General features: G+C 39.4%; 5 protein-coding genes across 5 annotated transcripts in view; 4 read left to right on the top strand and 1 right to left on the bottom strand.

Annotated features, from left to right (window-relative positions):
• The window catches only part of PAAG_11819 (tRNA-intron endonuclease), a gene marked incomplete at both ends in the record, with an annotated part of 1,545 nt that extends 1,400 nt beyond the window's left edge, over nucleotides 1-145 (top strand). The window contains one exon of the mRNA XM_015847398.1: nucleotides 24-145. Within this exon, the coding sequence (XP_015702990.1) occupies nucleotides 24-145 (122 nt within the window). The remainder of the gene's footprint in view (nucleotides 1-23) is intronic.
• Nucleotides 146-582: 437 nt separating this feature from the next.
• On the top strand, nucleotides 583-5,491 carry PAAG_11818 (hypothetical protein; the record flags this gene model as incomplete). Its single annotated transcript, XM_002793884.2, has 3 exons — nucleotides 583-747; nucleotides 853-895; nucleotides 1,026-5,491. 3 exons carry the CDS (start codon nucleotides 583-585, stop codon nucleotides 5,489-5,491), a joined length of 4,674 nt encoding a protein of 1,557 aa, XP_002793930.2.
• A 930-nt stretch (nucleotides 5,492-6,421) lies between these two features.
• PAAG_04201 (60S ribosomal protein L27) lies at nucleotides 6,422-7,267 on the bottom strand (the record flags this gene model as incomplete). Its single annotated transcript, XM_002793883.2, has 1 exon — nucleotides 6,422-7,267. The coding sequence occupies one exon, from the start codon at nucleotides 7,265-7,267 to the stop codon at nucleotides 6,422-6,424; it is 846 nt and encodes a 281-aa protein (XP_002793929.1).
• Nucleotides 7,268-7,527: 260 nt separating this feature from the next.
• Nucleotides 7,528-7,981, top strand: PAAG_04200 (hypothetical protein; the record flags this gene model as incomplete). Its single annotated transcript, XM_002793882.2, has 2 exons — nucleotides 7,528-7,717; nucleotides 7,788-7,981. 2 exons carry the CDS (start codon nucleotides 7,528-7,530, stop codon nucleotides 7,979-7,981), a joined length of 384 nt encoding a protein of 127 aa, XP_002793928.2.
• A 648-nt stretch (nucleotides 7,982-8,629) lies between these two features.
• On the top strand, nucleotides 8,630-10,454 carry PAAG_04199 (hypothetical protein; the record flags this gene model as incomplete). Its single annotated transcript, XM_002793881.2, has 3 exons — nucleotides 8,630-9,030; nucleotides 9,104-9,275; nucleotides 9,348-10,454. The coding sequence occupies 3 exons, from the start codon at nucleotides 8,630-8,632 to the stop codon at nucleotides 10,452-10,454; spliced, it is 1,680 nt and encodes a 559-aa protein (XP_002793927.1).
• Nucleotides 10,455-13,900: the final 3,446 nt, after the last annotated feature.

The raw sequence follows: 13,900 nt of genomic DNA, 5'->3' as shown, positions 1-13,900 counted from the left end.
AAGGTCCGCGAAATGAGTATTAGGCGATGGGTACCGAATCGGAGCCGGGATTGAAGATGGTCTCTCTTTTGTTTTCCGTAAGAATGAATGCATTATTGGGAAGGATGAGCATGGAGTGTTTAGCCTGAGTGTTGTGGATGGCTAATTTCTCTTGCTGGAATGTTGCCACTATCTCAAAAGCCATTGGCGACGGCTCAAGGACACCATATTTTGGTTTGCGTGTATGTTTAACTGTATTGTACATCAGATACCTGTAAACGAAAACAATAACGAGCGCACAGACTTGATATTTGACTAGAAATTCTACTCTCGGTAGCAACAGACGGGGATTATCGTTGGCATAAACACCAACTCTGCTCCGCCCACGACTTCTCTCCAAGTCCCAATCGGGCATAATTGAATTATGCGCACGTGACCGCGTGCCTCAAATCGCGACTAGGAAGTCGCGTTCTAGTCGCGCCAAATCGGGAAGCTAGCAGGGATCATTGCTGTCCTTAGGTAATCCACCCTAATTCCAACCTCCATTAAACTAGTTAGTTAATGACATACATGTATATTTATACAAGTTGAACCTTGATTTGCATGGAAACACCTTGCACAGAGGGCACAGACAAACGTCATCGACTCATCGCGAGTCCGGTGAATATATCTCCGCTTCCCGGAGTTTTATATGCCCCAGGTATGGAGACCCAAGATGACAGCCTTGATTTGGTCTATCTGAAACGGGCTGCCTTGGGACTGGTTGATGTGCGTCATGTCATTTTCTTTTCTTTTCTTTCTTCTCTCTCTTCGAGTGGCGCGAGAGCTACCCAAGGGCATCCGTTGCGCTAATTCACATTTATTACTTGATAGGAAACTTCTAAACTGGACGTGTCTAAACATTTACATTTACGAGGTGAGATGTTATTGTCCTCTAAACGAGAGTGATATGAGACGTTGAGCTTTTGGGCACTGGAGTCCCCATTGCCTTGGAGATAGCGAAGGCATTCGTTAAACGTCTGATCTAATCTCGTTCAACTGGACAGACTTCCGCCAATTTAATGCTGAGCAAGGCAATGCTACTGCATCCTTGAGTCTCACCACGAATCGACCATTGCAATCAGATGTGGCAAACAGCACTCTTCCCGAGTCACCAACTAGGAAAATGGCGTCAACAACATGTGGCCTACCAAGCGACACTCAGCCCATCTCCGAATCTGTCCTTGAAACCTTCTTGAACCAGGCGAGGTCAAACCAGGGGCGTCCTAAAGCCCACGAGCGCGAGGATGATGATCTAATGACAAAGGATGAAACACTACACGAGGGTGATACAGGTCATCTGGATTTACTGGCTGATTTTGCGGAAAGTCCTATTGCCAACACTGAGTCTGTTGATGAGGATGAACAACACGAAGATATTGACATGGCTGACGGAGTGTCGTCTCCAACACAATACCAGCATTTTCCGGAGTCTCAACGTTTTATTCGCAGAACTCCTACTGCACGCAATCGTCAAAGCCCACCGCTGGAGGCATCCACTATGTCGATGCTCTCCCGTAACCCCTTTAGCAGCTCTCATCACAGCGGCAGTACTGTTATGGCGTTGTCTCAAGTCTTCAATGCAACTCAAAATTCATCGTCGCCCTTTACCAATGGACCACAGCAAGACTTTTCTTCCGACATGCCATCGCCAAACCTCCCTGTCGAACCTGGATGGGCAGGCACGACGACCATGGTATTTTCACCTTTCCTTTCCTCCTCTGCCGTTCATCCAAAGTATCTAGAGCCTCTAACCCACTATGTTTCGATGAAGGAATCACAGGCTGAACGAGAGAAGCTAGCACGACTACGATCAATCGAAGAAAATGGTTCTAGTGATGATGAGTTTGAAAAGGAGGGCAGCTTCGTTCGGAGACATGTACGGGGAAAATATACTGAAGAGTCAGTGAGACGACATTTTGCGAACGTAACCGCCCCTTTCCGACCAAATCCGAAAGCCCGTGGGAGAAGAAGTGCTACACTCCACACCTCACCGGGTCAAACAGCATCGCGAAATGGCCATCGGCGTGCTGCTCTTTCAACGGGATCAGATATTGATGTTATTGAAAATAATACTGCTGGAGCAAGTGAAGAGGAGACGGAGCAGGAAGACGAGCACGAGAGCTCTCAGAATCGACGAATTCCACAATCCCAGCTTTCCAGTGAAGATGATAAAGAGAATATTGACAGTGGACCAATTCATATCGCGGACACCACCGCTTCTGCTCATGATGCCCTTTCCCAAGTCCTTGAATTGGATACCCCTGCAGGTCGCCGAAACCTCATTAGAGAGCTTCCAGATCCTACTAATTTGAGCCAGGAATCAGTGAAGCCACCCCCGGGCTCACCGGATGAAAACGAAAATAAGACGCCTAGTAAATCTCAAATCTTAAAGAGTGTGAATTCCCAACCGTTAAGTCGGGAAATTCTAAAGAGGCGCAGGGTTAGGCCAAGGATGGCAAATACCGATATAGGACAATCGTCTGATAGGGAATATATACCATCGTCTCCTATATCCGTTCTTTGCAGCCAAGGAACTATTTCTTTGGAAACGCACAGCTTGAGACTCCCCGCAAAAGGGCCCAGAGGCAGACCGAGGAAATCAAGCGAGCAAATTGGACAATCACCTCCTGTGGAATGTATACCATACTCACTTATATCTAGTCAAGAAATTAATATCACTTTCCCTGAGCAAATTACCCGTGTCGACCACGATGTAGCTGAGTCGACTCATGGAGATCAACCTATCGCAGATGCCGAGAATCATCTTGAAACAATTGCCCCGGAGGCCAACCAAGGAGATAGCTCTGATGAACAAGTTGCTGCCGAGGCAGAGGACCAAAAAATCCGGACAGAACATCCCGAGGCCAACGATAAGCTGTTAGAAAATGACCCATCATCTGGGAAAGCGGACACTGCTGTGAAACCTTCGTCTCTACCCTCTCGCGTTTTTGAAACACCTAATATGCAGAATAAGAAGCCACCAAATGAAGATAACCAGACAGCACCGGAAACTTCGCCATCATATAATCGAAATTCTTCCAGAAGCTTACCGAAACCCATCCTTCGTTTTAACCAAAGTTATTCAGCTTCTCTGACTGTTGATGACGACCAATTGCCTGTGGTTCCTCAATTTTCTCGCGCTGAACTGGGTGGACGTCTTCAATTTCCTGGAACGTTCACCCCAGGTGTCACAGACCGCACCATTTCAGCAATTCTCTCCAGCCCAAGCGGCCGCCAACGTCGGAGTATGACGGAGATTGCAGCAGACCACTCACCATGTCAATCTCTGCCTGACCTTTTACCAGATTTTGGACTCATTACTGCAGAAGACAGAGAATTTCAATTAATAACTCGGGACGGGATTCCTCGGACACGGAAAAGGAGTCGAGGGAATGATGGGAAGGCGATCAATCTATCGACCCCTCTACAAATGGATCGAACCCCTACCCCTGAAGGCACTGTATCAGTTTCACATTCGGCGATACAGGTTAGTAAACACACAAACGAAGTTCCTGAGCGAGCTACACCAGTACCAGTACCAGTATCAGGCCTACAGAATGGCATTGTTGCTATTCAAAAGAATCGTAAAGCTCCCTCTAAGAAGAGTGCAAATGTATGGGAAGTTGAGTGTTCACCGATCAAACCAGTGAAGCAGGTGGGCAGAGGTCGTAAACGGCGGCTCAGTCAACCACTAGAGCTACCTGTTGCTCGGCCACGTCTCTCTGACCAACTTAGACATAGCATTGTTGGGCCGATTGAGGGTAACAAGTCAAACAGCACCCCGTCAACCCCAACAGAGGCGATCAGTAGTTCAGATAGCCCGGACCCAATCCAAGGACAAAAAACCCCTAAGCAATCAAAACTGGAGGTTATTTTGCCATCACGGAATGCCCCGTATTTAGCAAATAGAGTCTTTGCCTTTTTCAATGGCCGACCACAGGCTTACTTCCCTGCCACATGTCTTGGGATTTCAAACTCTGTTGGTCCACTTCGATACCTTATTAGGTTCGAGGACTCGGCCAAACCTGATGAGGTGAATGCAGACGCAGTTAAGAGATTGGAGCTGAGAATCAACGATATAGTCAAAGTGGACTTGATGCGGGTGCCAAAGATTCCACACATTGTAGTGGGATTCCGGAAGCCGGATGAAACTGATTCCATTCTTAAGATGGAAAAGGAGCGGAATTCTTCGAAGATGACTGATATCTACGGGCACAGCTTTGTCATTCTTAGACCGAGAGGTTCACGTAACTCTTCCCGCAGAGGGTCTGATATCACCGTGCCAATCTCGAATATCTATTTTGACAAAGTTCTCTGGTCTCGGTTGGAAAACCGGGAATTTTCATACTCAGAATTTCCCCTTCCTATTAGAACATCTACATCTGGATTGCAAAAGCTAAAGGACCACCATCACAGCTCTGCGTTATCTGCTTCACGGACTCCTCTCCGTTTTCCAACTGTCTCTGGCTTATTTTCTGGAATGGCATTTGCAGTTTCTTTTAAGGATAAAGATGAAAGGAGAATCGGCATTGAGCAGGTCATCATTGAAAACGGTGGACGGATTCTGAAAGACGGTTTCACAGAGTTATTCAATCAACCTCTATCTAACTCTTCATTTGCACATGACGAAAGCATATCCACTATACAGACCACAGAAGACAACAATGACGGGATACTATCTTTACGCCCTAGGGCTGAAACCACCGGCTTTGTCTGCCTCCTAACAGATGAACATAGCCGCCGCGTGAAGTATATGCAAGCCCTTGCCCTCAATCTCCCCTGTCTAGCAGGCCGCTGGATCCACGATTGCATCGCCAAAGGCCGCATTGTGGACTGGGAGCCCTATCTCCTCCCAGCAGGCAAATCCACGTTTCTCAACAACGTAACTCGATCTCGAACTCTGGCCTCAAACCCGGCCCAGACCGCACGACTACCAGATACCATTGCTTCCCGCCCCAAACTTTTAGCTGGCCAATCCGTCCTCATGGTCATGGACCGGGGCAAAACAGCCGAACAGCGAAAGCCCTACAGTTTCCTCACCTGCGCCCTTGGCCCCAGCAGAATCGCCTGTGTTCAGGACATCAATGCCGCGATTAAGCTGCTGGCATCTCCTGAGCGTAGGACACGATACTCAAGCGCAGAGTCAGATACAGGCTGGGATTGGATATATGTCGGTGACGAGAGGGCAGCTGCAGCTGCTCGTGCGCAACTTATCAGGGAATCGCAGTCGGACTCGCCGGCACAGACTCCTGCTGTTCGCTCTCGTGGTCGACCCCCCAAGAAGCGGCGACGTGGCGGTCGACCTGTTGCAGGGGCAGCATTCGCCGCTGCCCATGCTCCGGCAGGCGCGGCTGAAGGCGGGGCCACAATTGGGGAAAGTGAGGTTATTATTAACGGGAGAAGCATCAAAATATTGGATAACGAATTTATCTGCCAAAGTCTTATTTTGGGGAAATTGTTGGAGCCATGATCCCGTTGGAACAAGTTTTTGCTGACATGCCGACAATATACCAATAAAAGTTTTGTGGGCATTTTGTTTATCCTTTTGTAATTTGATCATCCATTTTATTTTGTTTACGCGCTTAGTTCTTCTTAATCTGGTCTCTTCTTGATTCGTGCTATTTGTCTTGATTTCTGCCTCTTTGCTTACGATTCTCCCTAGAGCATTCTCTGCCCTAATCCTCACTCTTCTGGAAGGGGGTATGAAGAATGACTTGAACCGTCATTCACCCACATCACTAAATTGCATTTATCGAATGTTCGTTTGAATGTTGCGATCTGATATTTTTCTTTCGCTCTCGATTATTTTGCGTCCCATAATCCCCCTTTCCCCAAGTTTCATATCCCTGTTCATTTACGGATTTCTATCCAAGATTCAAGAAAATATTATGTCAAGATACCCTAAGTTCGTGCCTTCGTTCCCAGAGGTATTTCATTTCTATTATTATTATTATTATTATTTTGTTAGTCAGGCCTACTTAAGTATTTTCCAGTGTAGATAGCTAGCTATTCAGGTGTGCGATACAAATAAAGGTTTCAGGGTTATTCTACCTTGTAACTGTAAAAGGGAATATGCTAGCAAGTTTCTCTTAATTTAAAAACGAAAATTTTCAAATGATTCCTATTTTCATTTAAATCGGAACTTGAAAGCTCACATTAACAATGGATATATATGTAACAAAGTAAAAAAAAAAAATAGATTCCATTCAATGTCATCTTGTTCTATTATACAGTCAAAGAAATGGATAAAATAGAAAACCAGTAAAGGAAACGATACATCTCATTTATCCAGAAAAGGGAAAGGGTCCAGAGCTTCCCTCTCTTCGTTTCCTTCTGCTACTTCTACTAACTTTTAATCCCATGGTATTCACACAACACCCATCCGCACCAGCACCCGCGCTTACGCCTTAGCCTTAGCCTTCTTCCCCTTATTCTTCGGCTTAGCATCCTTCAACTGCGAGGCAATCTTCCTCCTCTCCATTCTCCTTCTCCACGCCGCAAAGCGATCGCTCTTATCCCACTCCGGCACCTTACGCCCCACACGTTCCGCCACCCGGCCAATCTGCCAATTAGCCACACGATACATATACCCAGGTCTAAGCGTAGGGGCAATCTCCGCCTCCTTAGCCGCCTTGTTGGCCTTCTCCTTCTCCACATCTCTGGGCACGGCGAGCATTCCAAAGCGTCTCCGCGTAATCGCGTTCCTGGGGGTAGGTAGAGTGTCGGACTTATTGAAGGCCACGCCAATATATTTGCGGTCCGGATGGCGTGCAGGATCTGTGTAGTACTTCACATAGCCTGTGGCGAGGGAGTAGATGGTGTGGTCACGGCCCATGCCGCAGTTTTCGCCGGGGAACCATTTGGAGCCCCGTTGGCGGAAGATTATGTTACCGGGAATCACGAATTGGTCACTGGATTTTTTGGCGCCGAGGCGTTTGCCAGGGCCGTTTTTTGTGCCATTGTTGGCGCGGCCCTGGCTGGCGTGAGAAGCATATCGGATTTGGAGCTGGGAATGTGGAGGGTCAGTGAAGGATTGGTATAATTGGTGTTGTTGCTGGAGGATGGAGGGACGAGAGGAGGGGCTGAGAGAGAACGTGGCATTATTGGTAGTGCTAGTTGTGGTTGTTCTCCATGAGAGCTGTGATAGTGACCGTGTGGGTTGTTGTTGGGTGCCGAGCACGGATGTGGATGGGGAAAAGAGGGTATCAAGAGCCCTCATTGGGCCACGCAGTCGAGGTTGAATCATAGTAGCATCAATGGGTTAGATCGAGAACGGATACCCTCAATCTCAATCTCCTCAGACTCGATCGCAGCGTATGGTTGTTGTCGGTCGTTCATTTGGTGGTTTTTAATGTGATGGAGCTCCTCTTTTTCAAGTAACTCTGGATTGGGGTAGGTCATGTGATATGGGTTCTTCAGTCACGTGATAAAAGAGGTTCTTATCATAAATCTGGCCAGAATAAAAATGAAATAAAAGCAATGAATATAATAAAATCTATACGAAGTATGGAGATAAAGATGTTCCACATACTTATAGGTGCTCTCTTAGGTTTACTGTTCCTTGCAACAGGGACCAGAGCCCAATTCCAATTTTTCGAGCAGATGTTTGGCGGCGGCGGACACCAGCAGCAGCAAGATCACCGTGAACAGAATGTTGCCAGCGACAGCTCCTGGTACCAGCGAAATTATGACAATGGTATGCTCCTTTGAATACAACTTCATTTTCTCTTTAAGCTCAAAAATGCTAACAACCGTCCCGTGTTAAGCTCATTGTTCCGACTATCTTTGTCCTGGAACTCTAGCCTGCGTTTCTGTTCCACATCATTGCCCCTGCCAGCACCCGGATGTGGAGGACAAGTTCGAGCTGGGAGATGGAAGCGCTATCTGTATATCTAAGGGTGGATTCAAGGCCAATGAAGCTGCAAGAAAGGTTGAGCTGGCACGGAAGGGATTGCTGTGAAGAATTGGTACTCGAAGTTCCGAGAACGACATAGAGTTACTTGTACCCAGTTTTATACCCTACCACGATCGTCTTGTTTCAGTCCTGCAGGCTCTGGCTCTCCGTCTCCCCAGTTTCGATATAGATGTATTATTGATCTTGAAGTGATATTAGGTTTGGCTGGGTTTTTGCATTCATCGTGGTTCTATGGTTATTTGATGCGTGGACACATACGTATGTATGGACGATAGGCAAAGCTGGGCTTATTCTACGAAAATAAATTCAAACAGAAATAATACATGTACAGGATGATACATATGAGCATCGATAACAATTAAATATTTGAATTCATGAAGTTTGTTATTTATAAACACTTAATCTGCGGAGGAGTAATGACTTCCACAGCTATTATTACCTTAAATATTTAACTACTTAATTAGTTAACTATATGAAGCTGATGAACTAGTTAGTGAAAATATCCCTAAACATGTTAACTCCATGCCTCAATAGCAACATCATTCCAACATCTCCATCATACTCCACCACATTCTGCTCCATTTCACTCATTCCTGTATACCTCTAGAACTTGCAATAATATCAACTTTACAACAATAATTATCTCCGCCACATACCATACCCTCATCGTGCTATAGTGCTGATATCGTTAAAATGTGGTGGCGGCGACGACTGAAGCTACCCATTCCCCGCAGTCTCTTGGGAACACGAGCAGCTTCATTGCGACCAAGTCCATGGTCACGAAAGGGCTCACACCTTCCTCCCCTCCGTCAGAAACCTCAAAATAATCCCGGGCGACCAGATCCTCCCCTTCCGCTACCAAAAGAAGACCAGACAAGAGCGCAATCTGCATCCGCGAGCTCCTCGCCAGGAGAACAAAACTCCGTCTCCACGACGCTGCGCAATACCGATCCGCAAGACAACTCGCTTCTCGCACCGGTTCATATCCCAGAGGACCCAAATGCAGTTCTTAAGGAGCGACATCCGGCTGCTGCACTCCTGGCAAACTCTGGCCTTGTTGTCCAGAGACAGTTGGAGATGATGAATGTGCTTCTGTGGGTTAACGATAATAATTGTAGCCCTTCGTTAATACACCTATAGTAGATCCAATGCTAACGACGAGGACAGCGGCTTCGAACAAGCCAATAGATATACAATCATGGACGCGCAAGGGAACCACGTCGGTTACATGGCTGAGCAGGAGAAGGGCATGGGTGGTATAATGGCCCGGCAGTGGTTTAGAACACATCGATCGTTTGTCACCCATGTCTTCGACAAGTATGAGAACGAAGTCCTACGTGTATGTTGGTTTTTCATGAAACACAGCAACAAATAAACTGCTTGAAGTATCGCGTTGTTAACAGATTCATAGTTCCACCGCCCCTTCTCATGGATAAACAGTCGAATCCGAGTTTATGATCCTCTAGACGTAGCATCTGCATCCCATTCGTCCTCAAAAGTAATTCAAACCACACCAGCTACATCCCTCGTTTCAACTGGCGCAGGGGATTCAGCACGAATATCCTCCTTGGCCCTCGAAGATATGCGCGTAGTTGGCGAAACGCACTCCCAGTGGGCTCCATTACGACGAAAATACAACCTCTTCCTCTTCCATCCAAACCCAACTCCAGACACAAATATCCAAACAAAACACATATCCCTATCTAGCGCAGAACTTTCTCAATCCCAGCAACTGCAAGTTGCTGGCACCTTACAGCCCAGCGCATCTGGCGAATTCGGTCAATTTGCCTACGTCGATGAGCCATTCTTGTCGTGGGATTTCTCTCTCAGGTCAGCAGATTCGCGACTGATCGGATCCGTTAACCGCAATTTCTCCGGTTTTGCGCGGGAATTATTCACAGATACTGGTGTCTATGCGCTGCGCATGGACTCTGCAGCGCTAGCGGAGGAGCAAGAAAAGAGACATATCGTATCTCAGTCGCATCGGGAGTCGCATCCCCTTCATGATGACAATGATAGGAGTGGCATGACCCTGGACCAGCGCGCGGTGATGCTTGCTACAGCCGTCACTATCGATTTTGATTATTTCAGTCGCCATAGCTCGTCTGGTAGCGGTTTGCCGATTCCATTTTTTGGGATGGGTGGCGGAGCAGCTGAAGGCGCTGCTGGTGATGCAGCTGGAGGTGCCGTAGGGAGTGCTGTGGAAGGGGCAGCTGCTGAAGGTGCAGCAGGGGCTATAGGGAGAGGCGTTGCTGGGGCTGGAAGCATTGCTGGATATGAAGCAATGCAAAGGGGTATGAGTGGTGATTCTCAACAACAACCATATGACAGCCAACAGGCAATGGAATCCCCGCCGCCCGAACAAGGGGCTTTGCAGGATGAGGAAGTCTGGGGGGAGAGTGGGCAGGATATCTGGAATAGAGATAATAGGAGTTCTGGAACTGGCGGAGGTGGGGGTAATGAAGGAGGCGGTGATGACGACGACGATGATGGTGATGACTGGGGTGAGTTTTTCTAACAATTCCACACCACATTTGGCGGAATTTTTGACTCGATACCTGTATTACACATATACTCCTGGGATGTCATTTCATTGGGAAGCAGCATAGAGCAGTGTAATTTTATGGATTGAAAGAATATTTTTAGGAAAAAGGGTTGCAATTTGTCAGTTTAGATGTCATTGGGAAAATAACAAGGGATGACTTCGGCCGTCAAGATCTCTACGATAAATATTTGTCTGTTTATATTTTTCAGTATGAAATATTAACAGTAGAAGTAACATACAAATATCTCTTAAGAGGTCATAATATCCATAGTTGGCAATTTTGTTACAGTGTCATATCCTACTAAATAGTTACTTAACAACCAGTTAATGTAAGCTATCATCTACCAGAACACTGTTCCATTCCAATCACATAAATGCATCAAATCATTCAATATGCCCATCAAATCAAAAGATCAAGCTTTCAACCTGGAAGGAAGATTTTTTAGTCATTAGAGCTTATGAAACTAAGCAATTTTCAAGCATGCAAGCAGCTGTCAAGGTGTATGATGATGCTCTCTCAAGTCTATTCTATCAAATCACATACATGAATTCTCAACAATACAATCAAAAGCTGATCTTAATTGAAGAAGAATCTCTTGCTTGATGAATAATATTCATGAATGAGAGAAATCTATACTTCTGAATTGCAAGCATATAAGATATAATTATTTAATTATTGAAAATATATATGAAATCTGATTTATTATTATTAATTAAAAAATATTTAAATTAAAGATTATTTAATATTATAATAAATTAAAAATCTATTTTATATATAAATATAAATATTAATAAGTTTTATATAAAATTTAAAAAATTATATTTAAATAATTTAAATTAATAAAAAATATTAAAAAATATATAATTTTAAATAAATTACTATTTTATAAAAGTAATTATAATAAAATAAATAATTATTAAATTTAAAAAACTAAAAAAATTAAAAAATATTTAATATATAATTTAAAATAAAATATAATTATTAAATTAAAAACTTATAATATAAAAATTTATTTATAAATTAAATAATTAAAATTAATAAAAATAATTAAATTATTAATTAATTATATTTAATATAATTTAAAAAAAATATTAAATTAATATATAAATTTATATAATTAATAAATATTAATTTTTATTTTAAATAATTATTAAAAATATAAATTATTTTACTTTTTTAATATATATATAATAAATTAATAATTAATTTAAAATTATATATTTATATATTTATATTTTTAATTATATTAATAATATAAATTTTATTATTAAATTTAAATCTATTTAAAAAACTTTTAAAATATAAAAAAAATTTATATAAAAAATCTTTTAAATAAAATAAAATCATTATTCTTTAAAATAAAGTTATAATAGTTATTAAAAATTCAGTGAGATTATTAAAATTTTAATTAAACTCAAAGTTTAAATTAAAGTTCATATTTAAAAAAATTAGCTTTGACTGAAAGAACTTTAAATAATATAATTAAACTTTTAAATATTGAAAGAGAATTATTTTTTCAAGCTGTAAAATAATTATATTTAATTTATATAACTTTTATTTCTTATTTTATTATTGAAATTTAATGAAAAAAATCAAAAATCTTTATAAATTATTTTTAAAAACTTTAAAATAGATTTATAAAAAAAATACTAAATTTATTTAAAATATTTTTTATTAAAAAAATAAAAATAAAATTTTAATTTTAATTTTATTATCAATTGTGATAATATAGAACAGATTTTGTTCAGACTACTCAACAGTATAAGATTACTAAGTTAAAAAGAGTAATTGTAACTGTTTAGCAATAGTATAACAATTTTATTACAATTACTCTGTAAACAAATATTTTATAAACATGAAAATCACTTAGCAATTATACTAAAAAAGAAATATATAAAGTTTTTTTCAAACTCATCTTTTAGAAATCATCTTAATATTTTATCAAAATAGTATATTTAAGAATATCTGTTTTATTTACATCTAGATTAAAACTATAATATTAACTATTTATTTTTATAAAATTTATATAATTTATATTAAATATAAATTATTTAATTTAAATAAAATATTTATTTTATATTTATTATATATATTTAATAATAATTTAAATACAAATTAATTTTTAAATTAAAATATAAATTTTTAAATTTTTAAAAAGATTTTTATTTTTTTATTCTATATAAAGTATATATAATAATTAAAAATCAATTATTAAACTTAAAAAATAAATATATTTTGATATATTAATTTAAATATTAATATATATATATATATATATAATAAATAATATAATAAAATTTTAAATTTTATTTTTAATTAAATCTTTTATATATTAAATTTAATATTTAAATATAAATTACTTTTACTTTTTTATTTTATATATATTAAATATATTTTAATATTATTTTTATATAATAATAATATTAATTATTTTAATATATTAACTAATTTAATTATAGTTATTTATTTTTAATTTTTAGATTATTATCAAGATTTTAATTTAAATATAGATAAAATACTAAAATAATTTCAAAAAAATAAGTTTAAAAAAGACTCTATTTATATAATTCTTTTTCTTAATACTATTTCTCATATTTATATATTATTTATATGCAAAGTAATTGTAAAATTAATTACTATATCAATATCTAAACAGTTGTTATTATTGATTATCTTAGTTTATAATTTTATACTGTTGAGAAAACTAAACAAAGCTTATTCATTCTACATTATTATATTATTTTTCTCTTAAAGTCTAAGTATGCTCTTATACTAATAGATTATTATTCATTTTATCTGCTAGATAGTTATTCTTTTTTCAAGTCTTTAGTCATTTATTTAATTATTTTAGAAGATTTGCTTTTATTGAGTTTATAGTACAATATTCTCAAATTAAGTATGATGATTTTTTTAGATTTAGAGTTAAATATCATATTGAATTATCATCAAATTTTAGTTATTTTATCTGATATTAAAGCTTTTTATGAGAGATATAATTTAATAGAATATTTTCAATCTTTTACTCATTTTTACTTTATATCTTAATTAATTCTGATATTTTATTTAATTATTCTAGTAGAAAATTACTCATAGCTTTCTGTAGCGTATCAAAAAAAGAATATTGAGTGAATCTTTATACTGTTTGATAGACTTAGTCTATAGCTGTTGTCAATTTTTTCAATAACTTTAAAAAAATTTTTATTTTATTTTATAAGCTTTCTGCTGAGGTATTGAATTTTATAGTTCTTAAGTGATAGAAAGATATTATCTTCTATCTCAAAGTTTGACTTCTGATGATAGTTATTAATCTATAATTTCATAATTTTTTATATCTTTTTCATATTATCAGCTATTAGCTTTCAGATTTTCTTTATTTGAATAATATACTACTGAACATCTTTTTATATGAGCTTATTTT

The sequence above is a fragment of the Paracoccidioides lutzii genome (genome assembly GCF_000150705.2).
Source record: "Paracoccidioides lutzii Pb01 unplaced genomic scaffold supercont2.10, whole genome shotgun sequence".
In the NCBI taxonomy this organism is placed as follows: domain Eukaryota; kingdom Fungi; phylum Ascomycota; class Eurotiomycetes; order Onygenales; family Ajellomycetaceae; genus Paracoccidioides; species Paracoccidioides lutzii.
Note: the sequence above shows the minus strand (reverse complement) of the source record. Positions and strands in the feature narration are given on the sequence as shown.